Source organism: Raphanus sativus, unplaced genomic scaffold, assembly GCF_000801105.2.
Source record: "Raphanus sativus cultivar WK10039 unplaced genomic scaffold, ASM80110v3 Scaffold0863, whole genome shotgun sequence".
Classification (NCBI taxonomy): Eukaryota; Viridiplantae; Streptophyta; class Magnoliopsida; order Brassicales; family Brassicaceae; genus Raphanus; species Raphanus sativus.
Window position 1 is genome coordinate 1 of NW_026616177.1, and position 16,277 is coordinate 16,277.

At 30.3% G+C, this 16,277-nt stretch overlaps 2 protein-coding genes across 2 annotated transcripts; one reads left to right on the forward strand and one right to left on the reverse strand.

Annotated features, from left to right (window-relative positions):
• Positions 1-4,535: 4,535 nt before the first annotated feature.
• Positions 4,536-6,920, forward strand: LOC130503220 (probable trehalose-phosphate phosphatase H). The gene is made up of 12 exons (XM_056997907.1): positions 4,536-4,608; positions 4,694-4,896; positions 4,983-5,123; positions 5,221-5,292; positions 5,418-5,510; positions 5,628-5,681; positions 5,772-5,873; positions 5,953-6,030; positions 6,113-6,182; positions 6,271-6,341; positions 6,487-6,579; positions 6,709-6,920. Exons 1-12 carry the CDS (start codon positions 4,605-4,607, stop codon positions 6,763-6,765), a joined length of 1,038 nt encoding a protein of 345 aa, XP_056853887.1. The 5' UTR covers positions 4,536-4,604; the 3' UTR covers positions 6,766-6,920.
• A 7,416-nt stretch (positions 6,921-14,336) lies between these two features.
• Positions 14,337-15,473, reverse strand: LOC130503218 (putative F-box/kelch-repeat protein At4g39756). Its single transcript, XM_056997904.1, has one exon. It carries the CDS (start codon positions 15,471-15,473, stop codon positions 14,337-14,339), a length of 1,137 nt encoding a protein of 378 aa, XP_056853884.1.
• Between the last annotated feature and the right edge of the window lie 804 nt (positions 15,474-16,277).

Here is a 16,277-nt window from a genome sequence, read left to right on the forward strand (position 1 = left end):
GTCTGGTAAAAATTAAATTATGAAGTTTTATTTTTCAACTACAAAACTAACCTAAGACGACTTACACGTAAGTCGTCTAGTTTAATAAAATATTGAAATTTTAACTTTCCGAGAGACGACTGAATTATAAGTCGTCCAGAAATAGTCAAAGATCTGACACGATTCGGTCAAATGCAAAACTAGCCTGTTTCTCGTAGACGACTTATATATAAGTCGTCTGGACTGTTTTTTTTCACCAAACAAAGCTGGACGACTTAGTTTAAGTCGTCCGTTTGACCAGAAGACTCATCAGTAAGTCTTCTACATACAGATGACTTACTTGTAAGTCTTCTACGCGAACAGATTTTGAAAAAAATTCAAATTCGTACCTTCAACTAGGTGAGATGACTTTGTTTGCACACAGGGTCTTCTCCAACCACCCAGAACCTCAAACGAAAGCAACCGTAAGTCAAAACGAAAGAAATATGGCTCCAAACAATTTTGAATCAAAAGCTTCAGTTTTTTGGATGAATATGGAGAGAAAGTGAAAGAAATGTTGTTTTTAGTTCATAACAATTGAAACAGAGAGAGTGTAAAGAGATTTACGTGCATTAAAGGGCATTAAAAGCTCCAAACAGTTCGTACAAGGTTGTTCCCACTATTCATGGTAGTGGCAATATTGTAAATACTTGAAGAAAATGAGGTTGAGACAGTAAAGAAGCCATTTTCGAAAAAAAAAAAAAAAAAGGGTTAATGGCATTTTCGTAGATAAAATGCAGATGTGGGGTTAAAAACTCAAAAAAAAAATGAGTCAAAAGAAAAGGTTAGTTTTCTGTTTGAATTCAAGTTTTGAGTCACTTTTGCAATAAGCCCGAAAAGTATTAACCGGACGGAAAGCAGGTAAATGATGACATGGCAGGACCTGTGATGTGAACCCATGGACTGTCCCATGTGGCGAATTTTATCGAGGTTGCACTCTTAGGACCCACCAATCACGAGTTACGCCGAAAAGTTTGGAGAAGCGGTTGCCATTAACAGTTTAGTCAAAGCCATTGACTCGATTGTCAAAGATTTTTTTCTCTCCCATTTTCTCTCATTTTGTTTTTGTTTTTTTATATTGCCATAAAGAAAAAATGTAATATTTTTGATATTAGGATTTTTATCATGTTTTCTCTAACGGGGTTATAATTATTCTATGTTTTTTTTCATAAAGTACACAGTACTCGAATTTACTCGTTTGGTGGTTTACAATAAGAGCTTGTCGCATCCAAAATGTCATGTAATATAATTATATGGTCAAACACTATAGTATAAAAATGTCTGATGCCTACGCGCGAGATTATGCTTGGTTTTCTTAAAAGTGCTAACTTATTGAGAAAGGGATCGATAATAAATGTGGATGATGTCAAATTGTGAAACTTACTTGTTACATACTTGCATATGGAAAATTAACTGTTATTAGATTGACTTAATTTTTTGTTATAACAAAATACAAATGATTATGAATCATATGATTATCAAGTTTATGTAACATACATTTATATTAACATAATATCATTTAAATTAGACTATATACCATATATATATAATTTGATTTGAAAAATTAAGAAATATGTATTATACTTAAATTTATAAAGTAAAACATTCTTAGAATTTCAATTTGATAAAATCCTTAAAATATATTTTACATATGTTTTGTTATTATTTAAAAAATACTTTTTAAAAAATATTTAAACTATGTATAAAATATTTCGTTATGTGTATGGCACGGATTATTAGCTAGTAAATTTATAATCGTGTTCCATAATTTTCTTTGGTCAAGCGTAGTTAATTAGCCCATCATACCACTTAAATATCATTCGATGAGGTAATTAAAGATTCGGTAAGAGAGGATTAACATAACTGGGGAAATTATTATTTTTTTTTTTTTGTAACTTAACTGGGGAAATTATTTGCATGTGTACTATTGTGCCTCGTAGGGATCCCCATGTTTGGTAGAGAGACACTCTCGATTCGTTACATGTGATGTGTCGGTCCGGAATTCTGTTTTTGAAAATGCCATGCAATTAGACGCATGTATTACCATCATGCAATTAACACACACGAACTCACATAGAAATATTTGTAACATTTTTTTGTAACTGTAAATATTTGTAACATGCGAGTTACGTATACATATCATTATTTAATTTGTAGAAAATATTTTTAAATAGCAGCAAGTCATGTTTAATGAAAAAGAATTAGCACGTAAAAATCTCAATTTTTTTACTAAAGATAAAAAACAAATATATGTTTCCTATTTGGATTTAAATTTTAGCGACCAAGGCCTAGAGTTTAAAATTTAGGAGGTAGAATTTTCCAAAAAAAAAAAGAATTTAGGAGGTGTACATAGAATTAGAGTTTAGAAGTTAAAAATTTTATTTTTAGTTAATTTGTAGTATTTTGAATTTTGTTTTATCATTGTATGATATTTTGAATTTTTTTCAAACACTAATTTGGAGATTTGCATAATTTTTATACTAGTTTCAGGTTTGCTCAAGTTGGTATCAATAAGTAATGCGACGAAAAAAAAACTTTTTATGCATTGTATATAACTAGCCAAGCAGATAAAAACATTGTTTAAGAATATCAAATTTGATTGAAACTTAGGCGTTATTACTTTTGGAGTGATCATTTATGTTTTATGGACCTGTCAAACTAATATCAAAATGTGATATCAGTTGTTTTTATGTATGTTAAACGTTCGAACTTTTCATGTTATCTATACTAAATATGCTAATTAAAAGTTCTAAGCAAATGTAAACCGAACTACTTGAAAAGAGAGGCCACGAGAATAATATTAGACTCGTTTAGTCCCACAATCATGTTTTTCATGAGGTTTCCTTCTCCTAGAAGTTACTAAGAACCCTATTCAGATTCTTCAAATTTTCATAATTAAATCCAGATATATATGCATACGCCCGGGGGCAGGCAGGTTTTAAATATATCAATGAAATGTTCGATCAACTTGGATGGTTAATAGATTTTTAATTCTCGCATACCATCCATAATCTATTCTGCAAATCATTCTTGGATAATTTATTGGATCGAAACTTACGACGGAATAAACCCGAATATATGCTTTGCACACAAACTGTGATTCGAACTCTTGAGGAATCTCTATTAGTGATAACTGCTTACCCACGTGGTATTTAAAAAAATTCAACATCTATATAGTCTATAGACTATAGCTATTAGCTAACAGAAACTATTAATGGAGATGTTCGATGCAACTACGAGACACTTGTCATTTTATAAAATTACAAATTAGCGGTATGATTGGCTAATGCACCACTAAAGTCTTTATTCGTAAATCGTAACCGTTAAAATAATGCGCTAACGTGATTATTTTGTTTAATAAAAAAATCTTCAACTCATTTTGAAAATTTTTAATTGCGGAGCAATGTAATAGAATACGGGGTTTCTTTTTTAATCGTACTCCTAATTAGATAATAAATATTGTTGCCTAATATTTATTTTAATATTTTCAAAACAAGGGATGCAACACATTTATAATAAGGCGACTTTAAAAGAAAACATAGAACGGTCGATATCACCATAGTTTCCAAGATAGCTAGCTCAAGGGGTTAAGATATGCGTAGATGTATTTACCTCACAAATATCTCACTGCAGGAAAATATTTTGTATGAACGCATTTTTATTGGAATCAAGGAGTAAAACCTTTTGAAACTATGGGTACTAAAGAATTAGACTAATTAACAATATAATATTTTGAGCAGGATTTTGTGGTCTAATGGTAGTGGATGGGCTATGAAAGCAAACACATTCTAAATTCGATATTTTTGTTACGAAAATTAAGTCACCTTATTCTACTTACCATAATTACGGATCCGTCCGTATGAATACTCGGAAGAGAATCAGTCGTGGACCGCATCTCTCACCCAGTCGTTGGCTATGTTTTCCACGCAAAAATTAGATTTGTGTATTTAATAAATTCAAATTTAACTTTTTTTCTGCAAGAATAATATAATATTTCTATGTTAGTGTATAGTATACCCATATTCACTCATTATTAGTTAGAACTCGTGATTTATTGAAAAAGCAAGTAAACTAAGAAAACAATTAACCAGAAGACTAGCATATGTTGAAAGTCTATGTATCTTGTAACTTTCATAAACCCCAAAAATACTACAATTTTACAGTTTAATGCACAATATTATTTTGTTAATATTGCAATACAAAAATAGAAGAAACTGAGAAAGCATATGGTGCTAGACTGCTAGTGATGGAAGGGGACCACGTAGCGGTTGCTTGGAACGCTGCAACGCGAAGTTAACTTAACGATCGGTGAGAGCGGGAAAGCCGCTTTGTAGGCCCCACAGTCAAATGGGTTCCAGCGTTCAGACAAACCGCAATATCTGGTTTTCCTTTTTCTTTTTTAGTTAAGTGAAAATATTGCCCAAACATTAAAGTTTATGTTTTATTTTCCTACAATAATTTGCAACTATAAATTCAGACCATACCACACTTCAGCCTCTGTCTCTCTCAAGCCCACAAACAAAATTACATTCTCACAACTCAAATCTCTTTCTCTTTCGGCTCAAATTTGCAAAAAAAAAAAGACCATGGGTAAGTTGTTGAGTTTGTTAAATAATACATAAACATACTTCAATGTATTTCACTTGTCCTCATCTGTTCTCTCTGTTACTTTCAGTAAGGTTCGTTGAAGAAAACACAAAACATATGGAAAAAGAAACAGGAAACATATCAAACACGGATGTAACAACGGTGAAGAAGAAAGCTCTTCAAGATCTTAATATCAACAATGGAGGAGGATTAATCAATTCATGGGTTGATTCTATGAGAGCTTGTTCTCCTACTCATCTCAAATCTTTGATGAAACAAAGTTCTTGGCTCGTACGTATATCATTCAATGATCATCAAACTTTTATATCTGCTTATCTACTCTCTTATAATAAACGAGGGTTATATAATTTTTGCAGACAGAGCATCCATCAGCTTTAGATATGTTCGGAGAGATTCTTCATGTTTCTGAAGGAAAACAAATCGTTATGTTCTTGGATTACGATGGCACTTTATCCCCCATTGTTGATGATCCAGATCGAGCTTTCATGTCTAAGAAGGTTCATTTCTAAAACCTATATAAATATGAACACTAAAATCTAATTTTTCAAAAGGAAAATATGTTTTACTTATTCTCTTTTTGGGTCTGATTTTTAGATGAGAAGTACACTAAGGAAACTAGCAATTTGTTTTCCGACTGCCATAGTTAGTGGGAGGTGCAGAGAAAAGGTACTTTCAATTATAAAGTAACGCTATTAATTTATTTATTTTGTAACACAGTAACCGCGATTAATTACTAGTCATGATTAAATACCTGAATCTAATTACAGCAATGACAAATTGACAATTTTCAGGTTTATAATTTCGTGAAATTGACTGAGTTGTACTATGCTGGAAGTCATGGCATGGACATCAAGGGACCAGCGCAAGGGTCCAAGTATAAGGAGGTAAGGTTTTTATTATGAATTATTAACGATGTAAATAATTTCTTTTTATATATTTCTCATTTTCAAATTTTATTATGAAATTTTTTTTTGCTAACACTGTTATTATGAAAATTACAGGATAAATCTCTTCTTTGCCAACCAGCTACAGAGTTCCTCCCCATGATCGACGAGGTCATATTCGCCTTCAAGATTTAGTCTCATATAAATAATTTAAAAAACTACTTTGTTGTTACTTACATTATTTAAAATGTTTTTGTGCAGGTTTATCAAAAATTAGTGGAGAAAACAAAAGTAACTCCTGGAGCCAACGTTGAGAACAATAAGTTTTGCGCCTCTGTTCACTTCCGACGCGTAGATGAGAAAGTACGATAATATTCTATTTAATATTCCATTATTAGTGGAAAAAAATGAAGCGATCAATTAACTATTTATATATCGACAGAACTGGAGTGATCTGGCTAATCAAGTTCGATCAGTAATTAAGGAATACCCTCAACTCCGTATTACTCAAGGAAGAAAAGTAAGATATTAGTACTATTTACTTAATGGGTTTATGTTTAATTTCTTAATTAATGGGTTTATGTTTTCTTACAATCGTTCAGGTTTTGGAGATTCGTCCTATCATTAAGTGGGATAAAGGCAAAGCACTAGAATTTTTGTTAGAGTCACTTGGTAAAATCTTCACCACTAATTAATTATGACTAACATGAGTAATGTTGAGATCAATAGTATTAATTAAAATTAATACTGGCTTGCGTAGGATATGCTAATTGTACTGACGTTTTCCCCATTTACATCGGCGATGATCGCACAGACGAAGATGCGTTTAAGGTATATATAAATAGAACATCGTAATTTTTTTAATCAACTTCATCGTAATTACTGTAATATTCAAAATTAAATAGTTATTGTTCTTTTTCCCAAGAAAATGTTATTTTTAACAGTGTATATAAATTTGATTCAACTGATGTTATAGGTATTAAGAGACAAAAGACAAGGTCTTGGCATTCTTGTATCCAAATTTCCGAAGGAGACTAACGCGTCGTATTCTCTGCAAGAGCCTCATGAGGTATTATAAAAGTTTATAGTTCGATCTAAGTTATTAAGTTCCTATTGAATAATTCACAGTTCCTTAAACTGTTCTTTATTGTGCATATTTTTTTACTGATCACGTACACCATTTTTAAATTATTCACAGGTTATGGGTTTCTTGCAACGTTTAGTGGAATGGAAACAACTGATATCTGGCGCATGATGGGAGCTATGAGTACATTATAAGGATCTTTTTTTAATAACTTGTTAATCTAGTTTTTTCCTTATCTCATTGTACTCACCGCATCTTTGACAAACAAAGAAAAAAGTGTATTCAACGCGTATGTAAAAAATCTTAATAGTAATTGTTGCCAATTCTCAAAAGAACATAGTTTATATAGTTGCGATTAGTTTTGTAATTTATTTTGCACAGGTATATAAATACTTGACATATATGATCTAAATATTATCATGATTCTAAAAAGGAAATGAACCTATTATGGTATAAGTAACTCTTTCATTTCATTTCAAACTAAAACAGTTAAATTTATATTTCTGTTTTTAATGAGGTTTTTTGGATTTTAAGTTCAAAATAATGACAATTGATCAAAGTAAACAAATCCTAGCAGATATTGATGCAATTAGCACGGTTCAGTTCAGGGTTGGAAGTTTGATAATGGTCAATCAGATTTATTACTAACTTATTTTCTTTTTTGAATGAATATTACTAACTTATTTTAAATCAAAATTTTGAGTTGTGTGTTTTATATACTTTAATAAATCATGATTTCCATTTAATATATAAAAGTATTAAACTAATATATTTGAAATAAATAAAATTGGTTTATATTATATTGCCAAATTAGCTATTTTGACTGTATAGTTTTTGGCAGTGAGATACTTCTTAATTTTTACAGTAGTTTATCGAATACTACTTTATTTTTTGTTTTCATTTTAGTAGGTTATAATTGACTGCCATTTTAAAGTTCTTAACCATGTTTTGGGAGTTATTGTTCAGGTTTAATTTTAAAGTTTTGCATATTTTATTTTACAAAAATGACAAATCTTTGTAAAAATGATTAAATCACACATCTCCGCCTTTTATTTTTTCATTTCTCTGTTAATTATATATATATATACTTATATATATATATATATTAGTAATTTTTAAAAATAAACTACATATGCAGTAGTTTTTACAAAATATTAATTATTAAAAATATTTAAAAACCGTTTTCTATTTATTTAATTCCTTCATTCATAGTTATTTGTTAGTAAATTTTTTGATACTTTCCAAAAAAAAATAGAATCTAGACAATCTAGTGTTAATATTTGAATTGTTATAGGGTCATCATCCCATGTGGTCAATTCAATATTTTGACTCACATAGAAGATGCATATAGGACTTCAATATTTTCCTTAAACAAAAAACAACTAGCTCTAATTAAATAACATGTTCAAAGGACCAACTTGATTGACTTCTTATATCGTAGACGAGGACCTGATTATAAGTGTGTTTGTAGTCATGAGATATTAGGAAGAAAGGTTTGTTAATAAATATAGGTAATTAGATAAATAATTATCGTTATTTAGGCTTCGATAATTAAGGTTTTGTCTTACGTTATTGGCTGTCAACTTTAGAACAAACCATTAGTGATACTACACCCATTTCTCCCGACATGCCACATGAAAATCGTTGTGAGATTTGGTGGCGTATTAATTTATAGCTTTAACCTGTGGGCTTTAAACTATACTCCATTAACTAGTTTAAATGTTAATGCTCCAAAATTGATATCGCAGTAATATTTTAATATCTATGAAGTGCGTATATATTTTTAACAACCCTAAGTTCTTAGGTCGTCTCCTATGCTACAAAAAAAAATAACTATCTTAAGCCAATTGGGTCGTAAAATGTGAAGCTTGTCTGAGATTTTCAATCACACCATTGACACGTGTTACCACTAAATTTAACTAATGTATTTTTTATTCAAATTATTCAACGAACCTCAGAGTATTTAACCTATATCCACTATACAAACCCTAATTTGCTTTTATTAATAAGGGAAGCAGCTCTAGATCCAAATCTTTCATAGAATCATATGTGCCTCATAAATAATAATCCGTCTGAGAATTGAATCGTTCGGCAATATTCTGTAAATAGAAATACATATTTACGATAAGTTTCGAACTATCCCAACTATTTTACCAAATAATTAGCATTTAGCAAGGAAATTCCATCATCATCATCATCATCATCATCACATCATATTACGTTTGATTAATAAATAATGGCATTTAAAAATTAAAAATTCTATCATGTGCATATTTATTTGCCAAACCTCACAAAATACTTTTTCTAGATTCTACAAATTTTGGCAAAAACTCTTGAATACATCTCAATTGGCGTTTGGCCGAATGTAGTATGTACACATCCGGTTGATGAATTGGAATTAATAAATATATTCTTTTGTTTAAAAAAATTCACACTGAATAGAAATTATATTTTTTTTAATTGACTGCTAAATTTATTTATCAACAAAATAGCTACTTATAAGGTCGCAAGTACATGTATCATATTCTTTTTAAAAATGGTTACTCATAAAATTAAAATTTAGAGAAGAAAATTACTTATTTGTAGAATTTAAAATATGAAAGAGGCAGCATGCAAAACTGAAGGACAAGCTTTGAGACTTTGATCTTATATTATAAATGTCCACTATGATTAAATCAAGCCAAATTTAATATATGTACTATATCATTATTATTATTTTGGCTTAAACACCTTTTCCATCGGTTTAGGCATTTCAACTAAGAAAAAAAGCATAGGTTAACAATGCATGACTCCAAACAATATCGTAAAACTTGTTGGGAAAGAAAAAAAAGTTAGTAGAGAAGAGTTGGAATCCACCAGAAAAGGTGAGATAGATTCTCTATAATTTCACCTTTTTAACTTTAATTTCTCCAACTGTGTCTTTGAAGAATAAATATCTCAGGCTCCAATTATTGACTGACTAAAATTCATAATCCTAGAAGCACAATAATAGTAGAATTCAACCAATTATTGTTCCCCGTTATTTTCTAAGTTCGTAGACCTTTCTTTTACTCATAGGTCAATCTTAAAACATTCATTCTTTCAAGAAAGTATTGAACTAGTAAAAAAAATGAGAATAAGTATTACAAATAAGTAATAGTGCATGTGTTCTATGAAATTTTAGTTTGATATCAAGTGAATGCAAACGTATTCAAGCTAACGCGCTTCACTTTCACATACAATAAATTGGATTTTTTTTGGATAAATCTGGGGTATAAGACGGGCTGCGGCCAAACCGGCTAGTATATAAGGTCTGTCCACCATAGATAGAAATAGAAAGATTCGGTTGTTATCGTGGATTTTTTTCGAACTAGATCGTTTAGCTCATCAAAATTTGCTTAACACTAGACCATGTGGTTTATCAATTAGAAATTTTGGATATCACTTTCCTTTTATCAAAATGTTTAGCACTTTAACACAGAAAAAAATATTAAATTTCTAAGAAACGTGTCCAAATCGATTTTTCTTCAAATTATTTTACTTATGTGTATATATCTCTTTCTATATATATACTCCACAAATCATATTTATTGTTAAATGTAACAATTATATTTCAATAGTTTAATGAAATTAGGTGTTCTAACGGCACATGCGGGCACACTAATTTTATAGATACTTTTTTATAACAATTTTACAGATACTTATATATACATTATAAGTATAAAGATCATCATCATAGTTAATTATTTTATGCTCTTTGTCATTTTTTCTCCATTTTTTTTTCTGTTTCATTTCATGTATTCTTAAACATCACAAAAAATCTATAAAAGTATGAAAATGATAATATCAAGCATACAATAAATAAAGTAAAAAAATTAAAACCTTCATCATTTTAACCATTGTTATTTCTGTAAGAGTATGATTGTTTGCAATTTTTTTATTAGTTTTTGACTTTTGTTTTTCCAAAAGCTTTTTGCATCCTATCATGATTTAAAAAAAATAGATTCCCTAAAATGTAGGAAAACTAGTTTTTGTAAATAACTGTATTTTTAACATAAAAACCAAAAGTCAAGTTTTCATGGTTTCTTCTTTATCTGGTGATTTTTCATTTAAGAATTTTTTTTTAATTATATTTATGTATTAATATAAAATAAGAATGATAATTTCAATAGAAAAATGTTTACTAAGAATAATATGCTTACCATTGGTACAATTTATGAAATTCGTGATACATTCTTTTAATAGTTTTAATTTTATTTTGATAACAAGAAATTAACTTCTATGTTAAAATATCAAAACAAAATCATTAATCAAATTTTTGGAAAAGCCAAAAATATAAAAGAAAAAACAATTCAGAACTGAAAATATATTTAAATAATTATATACAGTTTATCAAAACTTATAAAATATATTTAAATTTTATTTAGTATGTTTAAATAAGAAAATAACAATCAATTCCATATTGTTTAATATGTGTGGAAGTGAATAGTATTTAAAAATCTAACTATTGAAATTTTGTTTATAATATTTTCATTATAGAAGGTTTTTAAATATAACTAATTTTTATCTTGATTAGATTTTTTTATTATATATTGTCTTTTACTGCATTAATTATGTATTATCATATATGTATATGAATTTTGGTTTATCTGTTTAGTTTGCATTTTTTGAAATGGTTTTATTTAATAAATAAATGTAAGTGAAGTGGTAGTATCTTGTATTATTTGTTTTTTCATAGCAAATAATATATTATTCTTAATTTTTATTTCATGTTCAAAAAAATAATATAACATAGTAAAATTAAAAACTAAAAAATCATCATTCAAGTTTTTTTAGAAACCCAAACTACAACAAATCAAAAAAATTAAAATAAATATTTCATTAATTTTAAAAGGAAAACCAAAAGTTAAAAACTAAAATCAGCATTCATGTTTTTCCAACACCTAAAAACTACTTCAAAGTCCAAAACCAAAAATTAAAAATCAAAATCTAAAAACTAAAAACCAAAAGCCAAAAATCTAACACTAAAATCTAAAAACTATCTAAAAAATCATCACCCAGGTTATTTTTTCGTAACCATCAATATGTATGAAACTAAATAAGAACTTCAAAGTACACAACTAAAATAAAAGCAATGTAAATAATAAAAGTTGGTGACAATTTAGAAGAAATTTTAAAAGAGAGAAATTGAGATAATAATATTTCTTATTATTTAAATTTACTTGTAAAACAAAAATAGATGACGATCATCATTAGATAATATCAAACACCACTGTTATCATACATATTTCCCTTTTTTACAATGATTTTTATCATAATGAATTCATTAAATCAACTACATAAAAAATAAATATAATAATTTATTAAAAGTATCAATGACAGTAACCATTCTAATTTTAACGTGAGAGTTCATAAGAAAATTTTCATTTTGCAAAAAATAGTATAGATATATTTAAAGAAATATACGTAAAGAAGAAACACGTATGAAATTTTTTAAATTTGTAATATGTAAAACAATAAGCAACTAATCAAAACAAGAAAAATCAGATAAATGAAGCCCTTCAATTATTTAATCCAACCAGCAAGACTTGCGTACTATGTATTATATAATACCTCTCATTGGATGTATCTACAATGTAAAAGAAGTTATATATTATAGTTGTTCATTAGAAATCCCAAGAACAGTTCACATGACCAAGATTCCTTTTTTCTGGAATCATCTTTGATCATCTTGAGGTGTTCTTATGAATGACTTTCTAACACGTGTTCTCTGAATGATGTGTTCATACGCATACCACAACTTATATATATGTCTATATATGTATATGAGAAGTTCCAAACTCTTTGGCATCATGTGGAAGCATGTGACTCAGATGCCCTCATTATAGGGAGCAGAACTTATGTGTCAACATTTTACTTGGACAATCTTCTCTAACTTGTGTTATAATTATTTTTTACAAAGTCCAAATGATTTAGTGAATGATTGATGGGCTTTAAACTAAACAAATCAAGGGAAATAAGAAAGTAATACTTTTATAAGGGAATACGGTTAAAGAAAGTACAAAAAACAATAAAAAGAAATAGAAATAAGAGATGGCAAGAACCTTGCGTTCCAACGAGACCATGTGGAATTGTAGGAGAAAAAGTTTGTATTGTTCTTTTAAATTTCCGGATTTTAACTGGTATCACCAACCACTAGTCTCCAAATGGGATTAGAAATTTTGATCATCAGTAAAATAATATGAAGAACAAAACATGTCGAGTGGCCACTAAGTTTTTCTTTTAATTGATTTTCGAATAATATGAGCATGAGTCTGTGGATTTTGTACCACACAAGATGTTTCTAGGTGATTATCATATGATTTTTTTTTCTCGTATAGACACGTTAGCCGGTGGCTCGAAGTAGTTCCACTGCCCAACTATTATTTTTTTTATAAACAATAGGTGTTTAACACTGCTCAGTGTTGATCATTTAGTTCCTTAGGTGAACAGAAGTAAATAGAAGAACATCGAAACTTGGATTTGCACTCTCAGTAAGTGGACTGACATTTGTTGGACCTTCACTTACCGGGTTTTTGTGTACAAATAATTAAATAGCTGGGATTGGATTATCTTAGACATACAAATTTGGATTTGGGAAATAAATGTAAGATATAAATTATTATTTTGATTAAGAGCATCTCTCTAATGTAAAACTCCATATTTTCCTCCAAATTGGAGTAAAAGTGAATATAGAGTAAAAATGCTTCAATCCTACTACATTTTTCATTCCATAATGAAGTAATGAACAAACAAACAAATAGATTATTCCATTTATGGAGCAAATTTTATTATGGAGTGGGATATGGAGTTAGGTTGGAGCACTTCTTACTCCATATTCACTTTTACTCCATTTTGGAGGAAGATATGGAGTTGGGTTGGAGATGCCCTAAAGACAAAGAAGAACTAAACTACCAAAAAAATTGTTTGACACTGATCAGTGTAAATGCCAATTTGCCTCGCCTGTTGATATTCATTATCTAGTTTCTGTCTATTCATTAATTAAAGCGCAATCAGGATTCCCATTCGTGTTATCAATTAGAGCATGATCAACCCGCGTCTTTAGGTGGTTTTTAGGGGTGGGAAACCCACAATTTCATTAAAACCAAGGGGGAAGTCGCTAGTTAAGAAGCATTTCTGGTTGGGGTTTCGTACTATTTGCGGGCTTTACTGACACGTGGCGATCTACGATTGGTTTGTTTTTAATTTTTGAAGAAAAAAATAATAGAAACCCATTTGAGGTTTTAGCGTTAATCATGCTTTTATAGCTTTCAATTGGTGACTACGTTGAAAAAAATATATATGGTAAATTTTTTGTTCCTCAAAATTTAAACCAATTACATTAATTTTTTTATCATTTACATTAATTTTTTGTCAAATTATTAGCAGATGGATCCCACTATTTTTCTCTAAATTCCTCAAAGAGGAATAAATTTATAAAAACAGATTTTCTTATGCAATTTTGATGAAGAACAAAATGAACCAAAATTCATAATTTTTACTTTTTTCAATTCCTCAAATGAAATTTTATTTTTTATTTTATTCGCTTTTTTCCATTCGTGATCACCAATCGAAGCCTAAATGATTTGAATATAGTCCTTTATTTAGACAACTGGTTGTTTAAAGAGCTAAGTATAAAAAACAACTATACACAACCATTAGAAAAGGCATTGTCGATGGTCAAATTAACAGACTCAAAACAAAAGCATGATCACGAATTTTTATCAGACCGGTTTCACTTCACATCGCAAGAAAACATATGATTGAGGAACCGTAAGCACAACACTAGCCCACTCAACCTTTCCCCAAACTTCGTCACCGTTGTTGCGCCTTTCAAGCGCAATCACCGCACACCAAATGTTCTTGTTTTGCCGACGAGGCGGCACAAACTTTCCCCACAAGATCAACAGTTTCCCACCGTAGTTAGCTATTTCAACAAAACAACAACGACGGTTCCCATTCAGCGTAGCCAAACCCTTAACAGCTTTCCATGCATCATGCTTTACGTCATACCACAAGCAACTTTGTCGACCACATCGATACCTTACATTATCTATGTCACATTCACTTTCGATCACAAATTCTTTTGTTGGAACATCCCATTTACCTTCTTTCGGATCATAAACACATTCCATCTCATCAGTGCACCTAACATATATCCTTCCTAGTTTCACCTCCACTTTCTTAATCGAATACACGCGTAGCTCAGCTCCAGGGTCAGGTAACGGTTCCCATGTTTGAGTCTTTGGATCGAAAACCTCAGCCCAACACGTGGATTCGTCCGCAACGCAACCTCCCATCACATAAATTTTATCATCAAAGACGCAGGCAACGGCATTAGCTCTAGCCACCGTCATGCTAGGGGCTTGACGCCACGCGTACGTACTCGTATTACGGACCCACATAACAGTGGACGGGGTAATATTGTATTTGCTGATAGCGTATAAATCTGAACCAACCGCACATGTGAACATCGGTACACGTGGAGAATAGGACGATGGTATTGGTACCAACAAAGTATTACCGCTGGAGTTCTGTTTCTTCTTCTTACCGATGTTGTTGGTTAGGGTTTGGTCAGGTTTTAACCAGAGACTAAACCACGAGGGACGGGTTTTATTAGGCAACTGAAAGCAGACGTGAAGGACGTTTTCATGTGTTCCAAGTTCCAGTCTAGCCACGTAGAGCTCCATGGATAAGAGCAGAGAGCAGAAGGACTTGCAGACTAGGGAGAGTTTTGGATAGTACGATTTCGATATTCGAGCTAGACAGTTTACAATGATTTCTTCTGGAAGAGACAACAATGATGGAGGAGATGAATTCGTTTTCTTCTTCTTCTGTAGTTGTTTGATATCGGAACACATAGCGGCTGAGACTGTAACAAAAGAAAGATGACGCTTTATAGATTATGATAAAACATGAATTAGCATAGTGATCTTATGTAAAAAATACCCTTTCGCCTTATTGAGAACAAACCAGCCTCGAGATGGAGATTCTCTTTGCCTTGTTTCTGCTGTAGATTTCATTGTTAAGAAAAGAGACGATTAGGTCTTTTTATTTAACCAGCATTCACAGTGCATATATATACCTTTTGATTAACCTAATTGAAGACTGACCCCTTGACTTAATTAAAATTCTAGTAGTCCTCGTTTGTAGTAATAATAGTCAAAGTTTATAAGAAGGTTTCACACAAGGCCTTTTCTTGGGCTCTGGAAACTCATGTGACTAATCAATTGAAAAACAGATTCTTGTGATTCTTCTGGTTTCTCACCAAAGAAACTCTCGTGCGCCTAGATAAAGTTTGATTATAGGTCAATAATCGACCTGTGATCCAAATTTGAAATGAACTTCTGTATGTTTGATATGTTGGAAATGAGTCTAAGATCGTTAAATATAGACACAATTTTCGACACCAATTAGCATAAAACTAATTAATAATCTACATTATTTTAGATTTAACACCAAACTTACAATCCACACAAGTGTATAGTGTCACACCAAACTATTTAATAAAAGATTAAGCAAAGCAACGCAACTTTTCATAGAGTGAACCACATCAACGTTAATAAAAGCCAATTTTGACCGTCAAAGCAAAAACATGATCACAATTGATCATACCAGCATCACTCACGACGCAAGAAAACATATGAATCGGGAAGTGAAATTAA